At 34.1% G+C, this 18,968-nt stretch overlaps 1 protein-coding gene across 1 annotated transcript in view; it reads left to right on the forward strand.

Moving 5' to 3' along the window:
- LOC308258735 (sodium channel protein type 1 subunit alpha-like) overlaps positions 1 to 18,324 on the forward strand; it is a gene marked incomplete at both ends in the record, with an annotated part of 92,609 nt that extends 74,285 nt beyond the window's left edge. The window contains 6 exon segments of the mRNA XM_080689385.1: positions 4,927 to 5,208; positions 8,015 to 8,068; positions 9,728 to 9,869; positions 12,297 to 12,394; positions 13,873 to 14,143; positions 17,147 to 18,324. Coding sequence (XP_080545511.1) covers positions 4,927 to 5,208; positions 8,015 to 8,068; positions 9,728 to 9,869; positions 12,297 to 12,394; positions 13,873 to 14,143; positions 17,147 to 18,324 — 2,025 coding nt within the window.
- Between the last annotated feature and the right edge of the window lie 644 nt (positions 18,325 to 18,968).

Here is an 18,968-nt window from a genome sequence, read left to right on the forward strand (position 1 = left end):
ATGTGCTTTATGCAACACTACTGAATAAAGCATGTTATATAGTGCTTGATAAGAAGTTAGAAAGTAACAAATAAGTTATCATCACGTTGCACTTTTGTGTTTTGCATGTTTTCTGCACATTTCTGGCTGACAGCTTCGAACATTTATTGTATTTCAAATTTCCAGTCCAAATTTTTCAACTTGTGAAATTAAACTGAGTAAATTGGTGTTGTGCATACCTAGGGTAAAATAAAACTTGTACTTAAACTTTGATTTTCAATTCCTAATCTAGGTAATTTAAATACCTTTTCAAAAGAACTCAAGTATTAATTGATAGGGAAACCAGCAGAGAGCATCATATACAGAAAGTAACACCAAATGTTCTGTCAGATTTCTAACTAATAACAAATTATATATTTCTATTTTATATAGGATAATCTTGCTCCAACTTGGATGGGGTGGAGCGCTGGTTCCTCCCCTCAGCCCCTTATTATGGGTACTGTATTACCCCTTTTGCTACCTTTAATCCTTGCTCTGTGACTTATGTGTAGTGGGTGAGGGAGGGACTGGGAAGGGTACTATGGCACCACAGTAGGGACAATGCAGTAATTTCTTCCTAATCCATTATTTTCAATTGTCTTAAATTTCATTTGGAAAAAAAATACCTTTGTGAATTTACCTTCTATGGATTTGAACCCCAACAGTTGATATCGTTATTGTCTCACTGAATATGGTTTAGTTTATGTGTGTATTGAGTTATCCATTTATGGGGACATTGATTGGTGAGGGTGGGGGACCCTGATGTAGGATGACTGTTTGAAAAAAATTTAACTTGTCAAGCTGCTGATATGTTTGAGGCATACCTTCCTTGCCATGTAGTGCCCTGGCCTGGGTTCAGAAAATGGCCAGCTAGATACTATCAGTTGATTGTCGGCGCATGTGAGCTAAGGCGTAATATACTAGATTTCATAAGACTGTTATTGTGTGACCGTTCTCATTTTTTATCATGTTAGTTCATAGGGGCTATTTTCAAACCGTAACAAGGTAAATATAAAGAGCTTAATAAGCATAAATAAATTGTGTTTTAAATTTAAAAAGTAGTATTTACCTAAAAATAAACTAAAAATATAAGAAATACTAAGATAGAAAATAGGGTGGGGAATATAACTCAATGGTAGAGCAGTTGCATAGTACACCCAAGACCATGGGTTAGATTCCCAGGATTACAAAAGAAAGGAAGGAATTTAGTTCTTAGAATAAATCTCTCCCAATTAACTTCTTCCTAGGATCTTATAGTATAATGCAGTGAAAATAAAAATAAATTAACTTTTTATGACTCTTACAGTTTAAGGATATTATGCAAGAAGAATTTTATTTTCCAGTGAGAAAATAATGAAATTTTTCCTTGAATAATTGCTATATTATGGCTTGCAAAAATAATTGCCTTAAGCCCCATAACAAATTTAGTTATTAGATTTTTTCATACCCAAAAGTATATGATTTCTATTTTATCTAATTTTGATATTTATACATGTAATTCTTCTGTATTTCAATTATAGAGGCATTAGAATCCATGGGTAGTATCAAATTAAAATAAAAAAGCAATTCACTCAGAGGATATTTCTGAATGTACCAGAATTCCTAACATTATTCTAGTTTTCTCTTAATCAAAAAGTGCAGATAATGAACCAAATATAGTGTCTGTAAGAAATGGTTGTCTTAGAAAAAATAAATTCTATTTGATGATGTTTTTGAAAAAAGGTTTTTAGGAAGAAACAACCTGTAGGATTAATTTATTAAGACAATTCCTAGTCCAGGTATCTCTGTATGCAGCCTGAAACCTCAATTTGCTTTTTCCAATTAATTCAGACCAATTCTACCCAGTGTATTCCCCACATGGGAACCAATTATTGCATTTCCCTGGAGATTAAAAAGAATTAATATACCTCCCTCTGCTGAACCAAGGAAGGGTTTAGGACTCTTGGGAAATGACAAATTTTTCTATGATCCTTTGCTGTCTAATGAAATCTTAAGTCTGAATGGACTTTGGTACAGTAAATTCCCCAATACTATGCCAAATATTTTTCAAGATTAGGCTCTAATTTTGGCAGGATGTGGTGGTACATGCTTGTAATCACAGTACTTGGGAAGCAGAGACAAGAGTGTTGCAGTTTTGCTGCTAACCTCAGTCACTCTGCAAGGTTTTCTGCAACTTAGTGAGACCCTGTTCCAAAATAAAAAATAAAATAGGGTTAGGGGTGTAGCTCAGAGGTAGAATACTCCTAGGAGTTCAGTCCCCAGTAACACACACACACACACACACACACACACACACACACACACACATGCACAGATAAGGTTTTTTATCTTAGTAAGATAAAACTTTTAAGTGGGCCAAACGTTGCCAACTTTGCAAATTGTACCCTGATCCTCACTGCTACAGAGTACTTGCCAGCATCTAACTCCATAATTAGACTTCATTTGAACTCAAAACCCATCCCTGTTTCAAAAAGAATGTCTCAAATTTATTACCTTCCTCAAACTTTTCCTTTTCCTCAGTTGTTTATTCTTCTCCCACATTCAGAAGTAACAGTTTAAAAAATATATGCTTTGATCTATAAATACAATTAATCTTTATATCATTCATTCAGTCAATACTTTTTTCACATTATAAGTTCTCTGTTAGTTTTTTATTTAAGACACTTTAATCTTTGGTGGGTTCATAAATAAATTTTGTATTTTTAATTTTTGTAAAAAAAAAAGCTTATAACCTGACAGTATTGTAGGAATACAATTAACTTTAAAACAGAATAATTATTAATATTAGATAAGTGGGAGCAAATCTGAGGACAATGAATGGAGCAGAATAGAAAGAACATGAGATACTACTTCTAATCTACATTCTAAACTTCGCTTGTTTTAATGTTTTTCTTATTTGTCAAATGAGCACACAATACTAAATTATCTCTACGGTCATTCTAATTCTTGAATTCTAAGGAGGAAGCTCTCTCTCATTTTTACTTAGGAGGTTAAACTGAGGAGTGAAGTTAGGCTCCATGAAAGAAGTGCTATTCTAATTAAAGCCTGTGAAAAGGAGGAGTATTTCAGAAGGGGAGAGATCAAAGGGAATGGCATCTCAATTCTCTGGTAATTATATTAGCATATGGTAATGCTATTACTCAGAGTGGCATGGCCAGGGAAGTCAAAACCAGCTGTGTAGATTGTGGTGTGACATGTGTATCAAGATGAGGAAAATATTTTGTCATCACTGGAGAGCCATTAAATAATTTTTCAATAGGATGTGGGGAGGATTAATTCATCTTACAAGCACTAAGAAGATATTTAGGAGAGTTTGGCAACAGTGTAGGTATGAAGTAACAGGAGGATAATGGCAATGTGATAAACTTGAGGATGGCCAAGGGCAAAGGTGGGAAAGTTTTGACAAAAAATGGGAGACATGGAAATTGATGTGAAAATAAATAGGTGCAAATAATCAGTGTTTTGCTCTCAGTCTTTCTTGGGATGTTAAAGATAAACTTACTTAGGGCGTTATATATAAACTTTTTATACACCATAGAGCATTTTAATCTGGGTTGTAGACAAATTTTTCAGCTGAGATGTTTAAGCTTGCTAAGACTGTTTAGGCCATTTTCCCTGGTTCTCCCTGGATAACTCAAGCTGAATTAATTTTCTCATGTCCATATCCCCATCTTCATCATTACTGGTTTCATTATTTCCTTTGGTCCACTTGTCATACTGTTTATACCTCCAGAGGCCTAGAGTTCTTTATATAGACTTCCAACAGAGCTTCATGATGTGCATTGGCTCTTCTATATTTTTTTAGCCAGACACAATTTTTTTTCTAAAATTACACTGGCATCAAAAGACAAATAGAAGATCTATTGGTGCCTGTTGTTTACTTTTGATCAGATTGACAAGCCGAATAGAGGTACATAGGTGAAATTAGCCTTAGCTGTTAAATGTTCAAGTCTGAGACAACATCTGCCATGTACAAGCATTTTAGAGTCTCTCTTTATCTTCCCTCTTAGCTACTCACGTGCAGCTCCAGTGGGAACTTTGAAGGAGGAAGCAAGGACTACAGTGTGGTCAATATGAAAACTCACATTTTTAATTTGTGGTCCAGAAATAAAGATAAGAGGGGGTAATAAACCTTTTTCCATAGGAAAAAATGTAGGTGATAATTTAGCACAGAAATCCACATAACATCAGATTTGAACTATGTATGGCAGCCCTCCTTTTCTTATTTTCTTAAGAAACCAATCTCTGTTTCATTTAAAATAAGTTTATTGGATTAAACTCAGTAAATGAAACAACTTACATGACTGGAGCTTGAAATAAACGATGTGATGATTTAATGAAATACATAATGCTAAATTGTCTTGCTTCTTATGCCAAAATTATTATTAGTCATAGCAGTGCATGAACAATTAAGGCCAAAATTACATTAGGTATTTTATAATCTTATATTTATACATCTGAGTTTTTAATTTACTTTAAGAGCATATTAGTCAAATCGACTGATGCCCTAATGTTTTAGTTTTGTTCTTGAATATACTGCCCTTTTTAAATGAGTTAATCTTCTGTATAGGATTTTTTACTTCTCATTTTTTCTATTAAGCAACACATATTCTATCTTCATTCAGCAGCAAGTTCCTCTGAGTTTGCTTTTCCTTTAACCCTCTAGTACTTCTCCTTCCTTATTTCTAACTTCTGTATATTTCTTTTTATATTACCTATATTTGTTTTCTATGTGTATTGCTTAAGAAAGAATGGATTCCATTTTAAGATTTTTTTACTTTGCTGTTATAAGCATATTCTAGAATAAATAATTCTTGAGAGAAAAAAAACTAGAAAGACTAGGGGAATGTCTTTTCTTTTTAGACAATAAGAATTCTGACTTTTCTTTTTTTTCCATTTGTGTATTAGGTGGTTGTGAATGCCCTTTTAGGAGCAATTCCATCCATCATGAATGTGCTTCTGGTTTGTCTTATATTCTGGCTAATTTTCAGCATCATGGGCGTAAATTTGTTTGCTGGAAAATTCTACTACTGTGTTAACACCACAACCGGTGACCGATTTGAAATCAGTGAAGTGAATAACCATTCTGATTGCCTAAAACTGATAGAAAGAAATGAGACCGCTCGGTGGAAAAATGTGAAAGTAAACTTTGATAATGTGGGGTTTGGATATCTCTCCTTGCTTCAAGTTGTAAGTGGACTCTATTTTCTCTGATTACTTTTTTTGTTTGGAATGATACAGTAATATCTATAATTCTTATTAAGTTACTAAGAAGAAAGTTCATAATTCATTATTTTATAATTTTGGTTAGTATAAGTTTATAAGCCCAAGGTGCGAATGAACATTTTTACATGTGCAGATGTAGTTACTAGTGACCAGGTATTTTAGCCCTTTCCACAAGTCTTTACTTTTTTTTTTTTTTTCCTTTTCCCCCTCTTCCTTTCACTTCCCACATAAGTGAATTATTTAATCAATAACTTTGCTATTCCTCTCTTCTGTTTCAATCAAAACACACTTCACTGAAGGATAATCTTTCCCCCGCCCCCAAACACACACACTTCACAAAACTGACTTGATTATAACTAATATGTAGTAATTAACTGCTGCTTAATTAGGCCACTTTAGACTGGTGATAAGCAATGGTGATATTTAGGTTTTACGATTAAATTCTCTTAGTGAAACAGAAATAACACCTAAGAGCACCCTGACACAGAAATGAAACAAAAGCCAATGTTGTCTCAGCTGAAATGACCTTTAAGCACTATTATTTAAGTCGATTTTGTCCTAAATATCAACTATGTCTCAAGGCTGGCTCTCTAAAAAATAGTTCATAATTTACAAAATCACGAAACAAATTTTTCATTAGTTGCCATTAGTTTCAGCGCCAATAACAATGAAGTAATAAAGAGTCCAAATTCTTTAAGAAACAGCAAAAAATGTTGCTCGATTTTGGCTGCTGAAAATACATTTTTTTTGTTAAAAAAGCTATCATTTCTTCCTTTGTGCTTCTACAGGATCTTTGGGGGCAGAAATGTCTTCTTTGTTCACTAAGGTTATGTTTGTAACTATACAACCAGGAGACAGACTAAGCAAAGCAACTTACACTGGTCAAACTTTCTTATATTTTTCAGAGGTTTCTTTATTACTTTACAATTTCTTCCACCTTTCTGTTGAAAATTCTTACTTTCTTCTGGATATTTATAACCTACTCTGAATGCCCATGTAATTAACATGGGAATTTAAAAAATCTAGCAAGAATGATGTCTTCAAATATTACAGTATACACACGAGGATGCTTCCTTCGGCATTCATCCTCTTTCCAAGTAACCACAGTTTTAAAACTCAGTAAAGCATATCACTTCCTCTATAAAACTGAGGAAAGAATGGTTAAAATTTTAAGCAAAGCCAGGCATGGTGGGTCACACTTGTAATCCCAGCATTTGAGAGGCTGAGACAGGGGAATCACAGTTCACAGAAAGCCTCAGTTACTTACTGAGGTCCTTTGAAACTCATTGAGACCCTGTTTCAAAATAAAGAATTAAAAATAGGATTAGGAGTGTCACTTGGAGGTAGAATGCCCCTGGGTTTCATCCCCAGTACTGCAAAAAAAAAAAAAAAATTTTTTTTTGTTTAATGATCTTTCTAAATACTAGGTGATTCTGAAAATGTAGAATTAATGTCCTGAACAAAGGTATTAAATAAATGCTGCTACTGAAAATAAAACTAAAATATTGCTTTATATTTGTATTTTTTTTCCTGAATCACCTCTCTGCTGATTAATAATTCATTGAAATGATTTCTTGAGCCCGGCGTGGTGGCGCACGCTTGTAATCCCAGCATTCGGGAGGCTGAGACCGAAGCATCGCGGTTCACGGACAGCCTCAGCTACTTAGTGAGGTCCTCTGCGACTCAGTGAGACCCGGTTTCAAAATAAAAAGAATAAAAAACAGGGCAGGGGCTGTAGCTCAGAGGTCTAATGCCCCTGGATTCCATCCCCAGACCTGAAAAGATAAATAAATAAATAAATAAATAAATAAATAAATAAATAAATAAATAAATAAATTAATAAAATGATTTTTTGGATCACTCTTTAAAAACTCCAAGTGTGTAATTAGACTTGTTCTATCATGACCTAAGCCATTAACCCAGTTAACATTTTTCTCTTTGACTTAAAAAATATTTCTCTTGTTTACCCATGAATCATAACTTTCCTTTTTCTTCACACACCCTCACTTCACAGTCTTCTTTTGACCTTTTAGGATGTACAAGTGTTTGAGTCAGTAAAACAAAGACAGGATACAGATGCTGACATGGTGCTAGGCTCTCTCTTGGCTATGGAATAGTCTTCTCAAGCCCTCAGACCTCAAAACGCATGTCCTGGGACAAACGAAAAATTCCTATAAATTATTAGATTTGGGATGCTTATTCAATCTATGAATGCCAAGTGTCCACTGTATTATTTTCACTTTTCGTATTCATATTGATACATTCTCTTCAATAATTACAGAGAAGAAAATAGACTATAAGGTTATTTTTTTAATGTTTGGCTCTAAAATTCTTAAAAGGGTAACATCAACTGTCACTTTATGTATACACCTTATATTGTTTCAATAGAGACACTTCCTAAATTTCAGTCACTTTGCAAAAAGATTCCAGCAAATGAGCCTCAGATTTAATTTTTAATTTTGGGCTGCTAGGTCTAGCTGAATGTGTTTACATTTTAAGGCTTTCTAGAAGGGCTGTACAAATTTTAATAGCACTTTAAATACCATAAACACATTAATATTAAAGAATTAACTATTATTTGTGAGTTGGTTATTAAGCAAAAGTATCTATCAGATAACCATGTTGTTTGCATCCTCTTCCAAAATCCCTATAAGAATGTTCTGAAATATCTTGTAAAAGTTCCTTTAAAATGTGTCAATAAAAATATATATTAAATATTAGTTCTAAATTATTTTAACCTAAAATAATACATGCATATTCTTTTTAATAGGCCACATTTAAGGGATGGATGGATATAATGTATGCAGCAGTAGATTCCAGAAATGTAAGTATTCCTTATATCATAAGCCTTTTTATATTTATTAGGTGCTTAAATTAATTGAACAAAGCATAAGCAGCAAATAAAATTACTATGTTGGTTAGAAAATTTATGAAGATACGGCTCAATACTCAAGTGTTGGCAATGGTATCACTAAGATCTTATAAAGATAAATTTAAAATGTGAATTGTTTTGAAAGTCAAAGGTAACAAACTCATATAATTAATGAATAACAAATATTCTTTAATATTTTGTCCTATTTTCTAATATACAAATTATATAATCATTAGCAATTTTCATTTGCAGGATAAAATGTAAACAAATGTATGATTGCCATCAGTAGTTAAATAAACAGTTATCCTCATTAGACATGAAAAGTTGTAGATATTGTCCTGGAGGCATTAGATTTCTTTAACAGTTTCTTTCCCATCTATTCTTTTATATGATTTTGGCATCCATAAGTTTACTAGGTTCTTTGACAATGTTATTTTTCTTCAGCCAAAAAGTCTTTTCAAGTGTATGTCACCAAATAAAAACTTATTCCAACCTCTTTTACACTTAAAGATATGAACTTGAATATATATTCTAAAGTTGTGCTTCAAAACTTTATAAAATTTAATGTTTTCTAAAAGCCTTCATCTTCCCATTCTGGACTTACCTGCTTAATTTATTATATATAAGGATAACTTGAATAACCTGTGTCCCTATAATCTTTAGACTCACCTAATAGTTTGATCCATTTTATCTTTCATTATCTTCTTGTAAGTGGCTTTATTTTAATGCTAAATACCTTCCTGATAGTCTCCAGAACTGTATTTCACTTTGTTTCATATATTTCGTTTTATGTGTTTGATTGATTTTAATTCTATTGTCTTTAGAAGGAGGTGGATGTATTAGGGAGCTCTGTATAGTGGCTCCTTAACCCTTTACTGTCTTAAAGGCAATAGTTCCATGCCTACTTAAGTACAAATGAGGGGTTAAATCATCAATTGGCAATTTATAAAATGAAATTTCCAGTTATTTCTACTCAATCTGAAAAACCCAATGAATATTATAATGTTAGGGTAGGATGCCAAACATACAAATGAATAATTCAATTTTTATTTGCTACATACATTCATGCACACTTGAATAATTAATTCCATATGTCTCCATACATATTCACAGAAGTAAATCTTACATCAATCACTTAAAATTACTAAAATCTGTGTACCTTAAAAACTTGCCAAATTTAATACATTACTATTCAAATAGCAATATATTAGTTGTGTTTATAGTTTCAAAATTAGATTCTAGGGTGTCATAAAGACAATATTTTTCACATGAAAATTTCAGAGGTATTTTCTTAGAGGTAGTTGATTCAGAAAAAATGCTGAATTAATATAAGAATATCATTTCTGCTCTCATGTAAAAGCACCAATGACATTTCAGCATTAAATATATTTTTACAAAATATTCTTGTCTTTATTATTATTGGTGCATTATAATCATACATCATGATGAAGTTCAGAGTGATAGAGACATACACGCACAGTGCATTCAGTGAGCTTCCCTCCAGCTCCCACCCCACCCTCTCCCTCCTTGTGCATGCCATAGAGATTGGCATTGACAAATGTGTGTATGTACACCATGTCCATTGAAGTGTCTCCTATTCTCCTTTGGTAGGTGGAACTCCAGCCTCACTATGAGGAAAGTCTGTATATGTATCTTTACTTTGTTATTTTCATCATCTTTGGGTCCTTCTTCACCTTGAATCTGTTTATTGGTGTCATCATAGATAATTTCAACCAGCAAAAAAAGAAGATAAGTATTTCTAATGTTTTATTTCCATATTTAAGGTATTTCTTAATCAAATAATTTTTTTAATTCAGAAACAAACCCTAGTGTATATGAAACTTCCTCCCTCTCTGTCATCCACTACTCATGTCTGTCAGGCTGTAGAAAACTAAGAGTGAATATTTCACATGCCTGTCCATAGGTTCACAAAACTTCTTAATTGCTAAGGAAGTCATAATTATTAAATAATGATTTAAAAACCACATTATCAGCCGGGCGTGCTGGCACACGCTTGTAATCCCTGCTCTTGGGAGGCGGAGACAGGAGGATTGCGCAGGTTCAAAGCCAGCACTGGCTTAAGAGACCAAATAAAAATATAAAATAGGTCTGGGAGTGTGGCCCGGAGGTAGAAGGGTTTCCAGAAAGCCCAGTACCACAAAAACAAAAACAAAAACAAACAAAACAAAACAAAACAACAATATCTATCTTTTGAAAGAGAATAATTAGAAAAGAACTAGAAGAAAACCCAGGCAATGCTACTTTCTCATATGGTTTATCCCTACAACTCTCCACTCCACATTACAACATATTGTCAGCTAAAAGATTACTAGTGATTGGGACATGGGGGAGGGTGGATAAAAACAAAGACTTCATAAAAAAGATAAAGATTTCATCAGTCCGTTTATTGAAATATCACACAAAACCACACTGGTATGTATAATTAACAAATGTTAATAATACCTCAGAATCCTTGAAAGAAAATATTACAAAATATAAGATTCTTCTAGTATTTTTCAGTTTTCCTTTATTGATTGGTTTTTATAATTTTTGCTTTTTTCCCCCAGAATTTAATTAGAAGCTATCACTTTTAGTCTTAAATTGGACAATTCTTTATTTATTATCACTTGTGAAACTCATTTTACATTTCAGTTATATATGCATACTAAAGAAAGCATGGAAATTAAACAAATACCATCACTTGCCAGTAGCCACTATTCATGTTTCCTATTTCTTTGTTCATACTGTTTCTATATATTTCTCATGGTTGAGATTCTTTATTTCCATCTACAATTTAAATTCTCTTTTTAACACAACTCTTCCCATTTTGTTAAACGCCTTTCTATATACATTATCACAACTTAACCATTCCCTAATAGGTTGATAACTTAGGTTGCTTCTAATCTTTAATGACTTAAATTGTACCTTGCCCAAAGTTTTTGTGTTCGAAAATTGATTCTTTCATTAACTTCTTCAGATAAATTCCCAGAGTAAAGTACTATGCTTCATTAATGTAAGTCACTGAAATTCTCAGTAAGTTTATGTGAACATGTCCATGGCATTGTTCCCTCTCTGGCATCAAACAATCTCTTTAGAGTAGTTGGTATTTAATAGATGAAATCTAAATTTAATTTTAATTTTTATGTCTTTCATTACTAATCAATTTAAGATGTTTTAAGTGCTTTTCAACCATTTGCATTTCTTCATGTGCTATTGGTTCAGGTTATTTCCTCAGTATATTCTCTTATCATATAATGAAAGGCTTTTTTTTTCACTAGAGAATATTTTTGCCCCTAATACTACCAGTATTCTTATTACTAATAGTATTGTCTTGTCAGTATCAAGTTACTGAGTTCTACCCTGTGTTCCAATCCTCTGTTTCTAACATTCTATTCCATACCTGCCATATTTATAATCTCTGATCCATCACCTAACTCTTCTACCAACTCATTCAGTCTTCTTTCCATCACTTTACCACAATTCTCTTTTTAATTTTATTTATTTATTTATTTATTTATTTATTTATTTATTACTATTGGGGCTTGAACCCAAGGGTGTTTAAACTCTGATCCCTAAGCCCTTTTGATTTTTTTTAAATTGTGAAACAGGTTCTTCCTAAGTTGCTAAGGTTGGCCTCAAACCTGCAATTTTCCTGTCTCGGCAACCAAGTACTAAGATGAAATATCATGCCTGGATTTTCCTAAAATTCTTGACAGAGTTAAAGTAGCTTTTTATGACTAACTCCAAACTGTATTGCAATAAACTTTTGCTAAACTGAGTAAGAAAATAATCTTATGTAACTCAGAAAGTTACTATATATTTATATAGTAACTATATAAATATTGACTGCAAAGAACTCAATATTTAGGGTCACAGTGAGTAAAATCTACCTCTTATATGTTATTGGGTAGCCTCTTACCTCAGACTTTTTGTGTATTTTTCTTAAGTGTAATAATAATAATGTCAATATTGAATGATTATACGAATTAAATACAATTTTACACAGCACCTATAAAATACTTTCAATTTTTTAAACTTAAAATTCTTGGTATAATTCTTCTGATTGGGTCAAAATTATGTTTTCTTTTTTTAACTGAATCTTTTCTATTGTAACTGAAGAATTATGCACAAGTGAACACAGTTTTAACCAGCTCTGATTTTTCTTTTCTATACTTTGGAGGTCAAGACATCTTTATGACAGAAGAACAGAAGAAATACTATAATGCAATGAAAAAATTAGGATCGAAAAAGCCACAAAAGCCTATACCTCGACCAGGAGTAAGAAATATCAAATGATATTAAAAAAAAAAACAAAAAGCTTGTGATGGGTTTTCTTACAAAAGAGAAATTAGCTAACAATTCCAGCCACAAAACTTGCTTTCATTTTTAGAGTGTCATTAATTCATACTTTATAGTAATGATAAAAAATTGAAGATCAAAGTACAAGAAGCCATAGGAAACGCACTTTTGTTATCAAAAGATTTAGAACTACACAATTAGATTGCAAACTAAGTGACCAAAGCATGCAAAAGCAACATGAGGTGCAGAGGAACGATTTGATTATCTATCAGCAAAGTAATTGCCATGTACTTTCAAGGAAATAGAAAATCTTTGGATATGGCTAAAATACATGCGAGTTTTCTACTAGATAAAGAGGTTGATAAAGCATTAAGTTTAGTAACACCTCACTTTCATTTTATGTTTCACTAGACATACTGAGCATTTTGGAGAGGAAAAAATTTTAATATCTATTCTATGATAATAAAGTCAGATTTTACTAATGTCTGTAAAAGTCAATGTCAATAATAGTAATTCATTATGACAAATAACTATTCATATGTTTCTATGATCAAGTAATCTAGCTGAAAATGGATGGACCATACTCATCCTAATGATTTTTATGACGATAACCTTTGAGCTTAAAATAATCATAGAGTACATAAAAGAACAAAATACTAGTGAGCATATATACTGTGTTAGCCAGATGTAGCCTTATTGATAATGAGAAATATATACTTTAATCTCTTTATACATAGCACTGGGAATAGAAACAAGTCAGCAATGTATAGGACAAATATATTTTAATAAATACACTTGAAATTCCTGAATAGCCAGCAGATGATGGCCTGCAGAGCCTGTCAATGAACTGGGGAACAAAACCACGGATTAGTGACAAAATATGAATTTTTGATAGCAAAACAAGGAATTTCACTGTGGCCCAGTTATCCCTTTGGAGGCTCAGCATTCTGTGTCTGACAATATCAGGAAAGGCTGTTTAATCAGAGAATACTTATATTGCCAAATGTGGAATTTAAATGTATAGTGTAATAAATGTGTCCTCGAATTGCCAGGTTCTTTTGAATAAAGCAAATGGAATGGGAATTCTTTCTGTATTTTAAAATGGTTGCATGGTTAAGCCGATTATCGAAAAGTTGGTAACATCAAATTAAACAGGTTTATCACCTTTCATAATCTTGATATGTTTCATAATCTTGATTGTATACCTCTGAGAAAAGTATACGGTATATAATGTACCTTATCAGAAACTCTCTTTGGACAATGGATTGCTATTCTGAGTAAATAACAATTTAGATAATTAAATTTTAAATACCAATGTGCTATAAATTATCTCTAATAAAAACCAGGACCAGTGGGTACTTAGGATACTAAAAAGTCAATTAATGTTGAAAGTACATATATGCTCATGAGTATAAGAAAATGCCTCCATCTGTAAAAGCACTTCTGTTTCTCTACAGAACAAATTTCAAGGAATGGTCTTTGACTTTGTAACCAGACAAGTTTTTGACATCAGCATCATGATTCTCATCTGCCTTAACATGGTCACAATGATGGTGGAAACAGATGACCAGAGTGATTATGTGACCACCATTTTGTCACGCATCAACCTGGTGTTCATTGTGTTGTTCACGGGAGAGTGTGTGCTGAAGCTCATCTCCCTGCGCCATTATTATTTTACCATTGGCTGGAACATTTTTGACTTTGTGGTTGTCATTCTCTCCATTGTAGGTAAGAAATAAAGTCTTTCAAATTCTCCTAGAGAAATGAAAATCAGAACAATCAAATTTAGAAGTTATCCCAATATATAATCACCGTGAATATTTTGTTTTTCCCCCCTTTTAAAGAGTTTTATTTATTTATTTTTTGCGGTGTTGGATGTGAAACCCAGGGGCATTGTGCCTCTTAGCTACACCATAGTCCTAATTTTTAGTCTTTTTATTTTATTTTATTTTTTGTATTGGTGCATTGTAGTCATACATCTTAATGGGATAAAAGACTTGTGGAGACATACATCACACACACATCACACTGTGAATATTTTGATGTGATTCGTCTAGGAATAGTTGTCCTTACAGAACTAGGTTCTTATTATATGCCAGTATTGTGTTTTATTCTGTCCATTTTAGATACTAAATATGTTGCTTGTCAGTATAGTGAAATGTCTTTCAATAAACTAGAACTGTGATATCAGCTAAGATAAAAATGTTTTTAAAATATTGACATTAAAGACCTTATACAATATCTAGATGGTTCTATTGAGAAGAAGACTAAATTTTAGTCTGGTAATTAGGAAAGACATTGCATTAGAGATAGAGCTATTGAGTCAACAGCTTGTACGCAGTAGTAGAATCTGGTTGAAAAATAAGAAAATAAATAGCATGAAACGGGAATAAAGAAAAGACCAACCATTTGCAAATGGAGATGGTAGAGTCTTTATGTGGGTCATATAAAGATTTTCTAGGTTAACATGAAAATGAATTTTTACTAAGCATATGCATGGGAAATGAAGTATCATGGAACACCGTGACTCCAGTTTTATGCTTCATATTTCTTCAGTTTCATACTTCAAAGATTGGATGTAAAATAGGCCTCATTAAAGATACAAGTAAGCCGGGTGTGATGGCACACGCTTGTAATCCCCGCGCTTGGGAGGCGGAGACAGGAGGATCGCACAGGTTCGAAGCCAGCCTTGCTGGCTTAAGAGACCCTGTTTCCAGATAAAAAATATAAAATAGGTCTGGGAGTGTAGCCCGGAGGTAGAAGGGTTTCCAGAAACCCCAGTACCACCAAAACAAAACAAAAGATACAAGTAAAGCTCCTGTAGATTAAAGAAGTTCCTGTGTACAGACCTGAAATATTCAGTTGGGTTTTTTTTCCAAAGTAAGATGACATGATTTGGTCATTATCTTATCATCCAGTCTGAGGGACTTTGCTGGGCAGATTTTCATACTATTCCCCATTCTGAATAAATTAACCTTAAATCTAATTTATAATTTATGTTACCTTTGATTATGATACCTGTGATTCCCACATTTTTCTGTGGAAATTATTCCTTTAAATCAAAGGCATTTAGTTTCTTGAGCTACTCTTTGGCATAGTTTATATAAAGGCAAATGGAGAAGCTGGGTGCGAAGTATATACCTGTAGTCTCAGTGACTTGGGAGGCTGAGGCAGAAGAGTGGCAAATTCAAGGCCAACCTGGCCAACTTAGCTAGAATGTCTCAAAATAAAATCAAAAGGGCCAGGGATGTTGCTCATTGGTAGAATACTCTTATGTTCATTCTGTAGTACCACTGGGAAAAAAAGGAAAAAAAAGCAAATGGAGAAAGAAAGAAGCTTAAATTAAAAGAAGATTGGCATACTAATGTACTAATGTCAGACTCAGAAGAAGACCAAAAGGGGCATCAACTTTAGAATCTCTTCTAAAAACATCAGAAATACATAAGCAAATACCTAAGAACATTATAATGGAAGCTCAGAGAGAAGTATAAGATTCATAGAGAGATTAGAGTAGCATAAAAAAACTGCAGGTTCTTTGAGATGTATAAGATATAAAGGGAGGATTTAGGATTTGGCAATTGCAGTAAAAAGTTCATGTGTTCACATAAATCTTACTGACATTGCTGGATACTAATATTCAGGCAGGTTCCTGTGTTTTTTTTTTTTTTAGATTCTGACTTGAGAATGTATGTGAAATATAGATTCCCTCAAAGACAAAAAAAAAATACTGTGATCCTTTAACTAATTGTTGAATGCTAAAATTAAATTTATATGTGTTTGCATATATACATACACGTGCAATAATACACAATAATATTTACATTCAGCCCTCTATACTTGTATAATCTGCATCTACAAATTCCATACTAAAAATATTTAGAAAACAATTGTATCTCCGTTCAATATATACAGACTTTCTCATCACTATTTCCTATATATTACAGTCTAAACTAATAAAATAGCATTTACATTGTATTAAGTATTATTAGTATTTTAGAGATGATTTACATATACAGAAAAGACAGGGGTGGAGGCACACACTTGTAATACCAGTACTTCAGAGGCTGAGAAAGGAGGAGCATAGCTTCATGAACAGCCTCAGTTACTTAGTGAGGCCCTCTGCAACTTAGTGAGACCCTGTTTCAAATTAAAGAATAAAAATTTGGGCTGGGGGTGCAGCTTAGAGGTGGAATGCCCCTGGGTTCAATCCCCAGTTTCGCAATAAGTAAATAAAGTATGCAGAAAAGTGTATAGGCTGTATGCAACTACTAAGCCATATCATATAAGAGATTTGAACATCTATGGATTTGGGTATATTGAGGAAGGGGGGTAGTCCTGAAACACATCCCTTACAGATACTGATGGAAGATTGCATAATATATGTCATATCTAAGAATATATAATTGAATTTCTTTTTTTATGGGGAGGGGCGCTCCTGGGCATAGAACCCAGGGACATTGTACCTCCAAGCTCCCAAAACCCTATTTTTTAGTCTTTTTATTTTTTGAAACAAGGTCTCACTGAGTTGCAAAGGGCCTCGCTAAATAGCTGAAACTTGTCAGCGAACCCCGATCCTCCAGTCTGTGCCTCCTGAATGCTGGGATTACAAGCGTGCAGGCCCTATAACTGAATTTCATTACTCTGAACTTTGCCTTGGATGTTTTAAAGAATTAAGTATTATTTTAATATACAACTGTTTTACTGGTTGGGATCCTCTTTGTTTATCCATAGGTATGTTTCTGGCCGAGCTGATAGAGAAATACTTTGTGTCCCCTACCCTGTTCCGAGTGATCCGTCTGGCCAGGATTGGCCGGATCCTGCGTCTGATCAAGGGAGCCAAGGGGATCCGCACGCTGCTCTTCGCGCTGATGATGTCCCTTCCTGCGTTGTTCAACATCGGCCTCCTGCTCTTCCTGGTCATGTTCATCTACGCCATCTTCGGGATGTCCAACTTTGCCTATGTTAAACGGGAAGTTGGAATTGATGACATGTTCAACTTTGAGACCTTCGGCAATAGCATGATCTGCCTGTTCCAAATCACCACCTCTGCTGGCTGGGATGGATTGCTAGCGCCTATTCTCAACAGTGGACCTCCAGACTGTAATCCTAATAAAGTTAACCCTGGGAGCTCAGTTAAGGGGGACTGTGGGAACCCATCTGTTGGGATATTCTTTTTTGTTAGTTACATCATCATCTCCTTTCTGGTTGTGGTGAACATGTACATCGCTGTCATCCTGGAGAACTTCAGTGTCGCCACTGAAGAAAGTGCCGAGCCCTTGAGTGAGGATGACTTTGAGATGTTCTACGAGGTTTGGGAGAAGTTTGACCCTGATGCAACTCAGTTCATGGAATTTGAGAAACTCTCTCAGTTTGCAGCTGCTCTTGAACCCCCTCTTAACTTGCCACAGCCCAACAAACTCCAGCTCATCGCAATGGACCTGCCCATGGTGAGTGGTGACCGGATCCACTGTCTGGACATCTTATTTGCTTTTACAAAGCGGGTTCTAGGGGAGAGTGGAGAGATGGACGCTCTCCGAATACAGATGGAGGAGCGGTTCATGGCTTCCAATCCTTCCAAAGTCTCCTATCAGCCAATCACTACAACTTTGAAACGGAAACAAGAGGAAGTGTCTGCCGTTATTATTCAGCGTGCTTACAGGCGCCACCTTTTAAAGCGAACTGTAAAACAAGCTTCATTTACATATAATAAGAACAAACTTAAAGGTGGGACTAATCTTCTTGTAAAAGAAGACATGATCATTGATAGAATAAATGAAAACTCTATTACAGAAAAAACTGATCTGACCATGTCCACTGCAGCCTGTCCACCCTCCTATGATAGGGTAACAAAGCCAATTGTGGAAAAACATGAGCAAGAAGGGAAAGATGAAAAAGCCAAAGGGAAATAAACAAAAAAATAAAAATAAAATAATTGGGTGACAAATTGTTTACAGCCTGTGAAGGTGATGTATTTTTGTCAACAGGACTCCTTTAGGAGGTCAATGCCAAACTGACTGTTTTTACACAAATCTACTTAAGGTCAGTGCCTACAATAAGACAGTGACCCCCTTGTCGGCAAACTGTGTGTGACTCTGTGTAAAAGGGGAAACGACCTGGACAGGAGGTTACTGTTCTCACTACCAGCTGACACTGCTGAAGATAAGAGACAAAATGGCTACTCAGAATGTAGGGACCAGTTTAAAGGGGTATAAACCTATTATTTGGGGATTGTTAAACATGAAATATTTCAGCATAGTAATCATGTCCACTGTTTGCATTTCAACTGCCACATTGTCACATTTTTACAAACTCTGTTCATGGATTCATTTTTTTTTTAATCCATATGTTGTTTCTTATATGTAACTATTTTTGTAAACAGGGTTTCTGTTGTGAACTTAGCCTAAAGGACCTCTTTTCCAGGTGGGCCACCTAGGGGGTGTGTCGACCACATTGGCCCTCCCATCTTCACAAGGATGTGGTTTGCATGAGGGCATCCTGCACTTAGAGATCATGCATGAGAAAAAAGTCACAGGGAAGCAAAGACAGTCCTTGA

The sequence above is a fragment of the Muscardinus avellanarius genome (assembly GCF_963383645.1).
Source record: "Muscardinus avellanarius genome assembly, chromosome: 2".
Lineage (NCBI taxonomy): Eukaryota > Metazoa > Chordata > Mammalia > Rodentia > Gliridae > Muscardinus > Muscardinus avellanarius.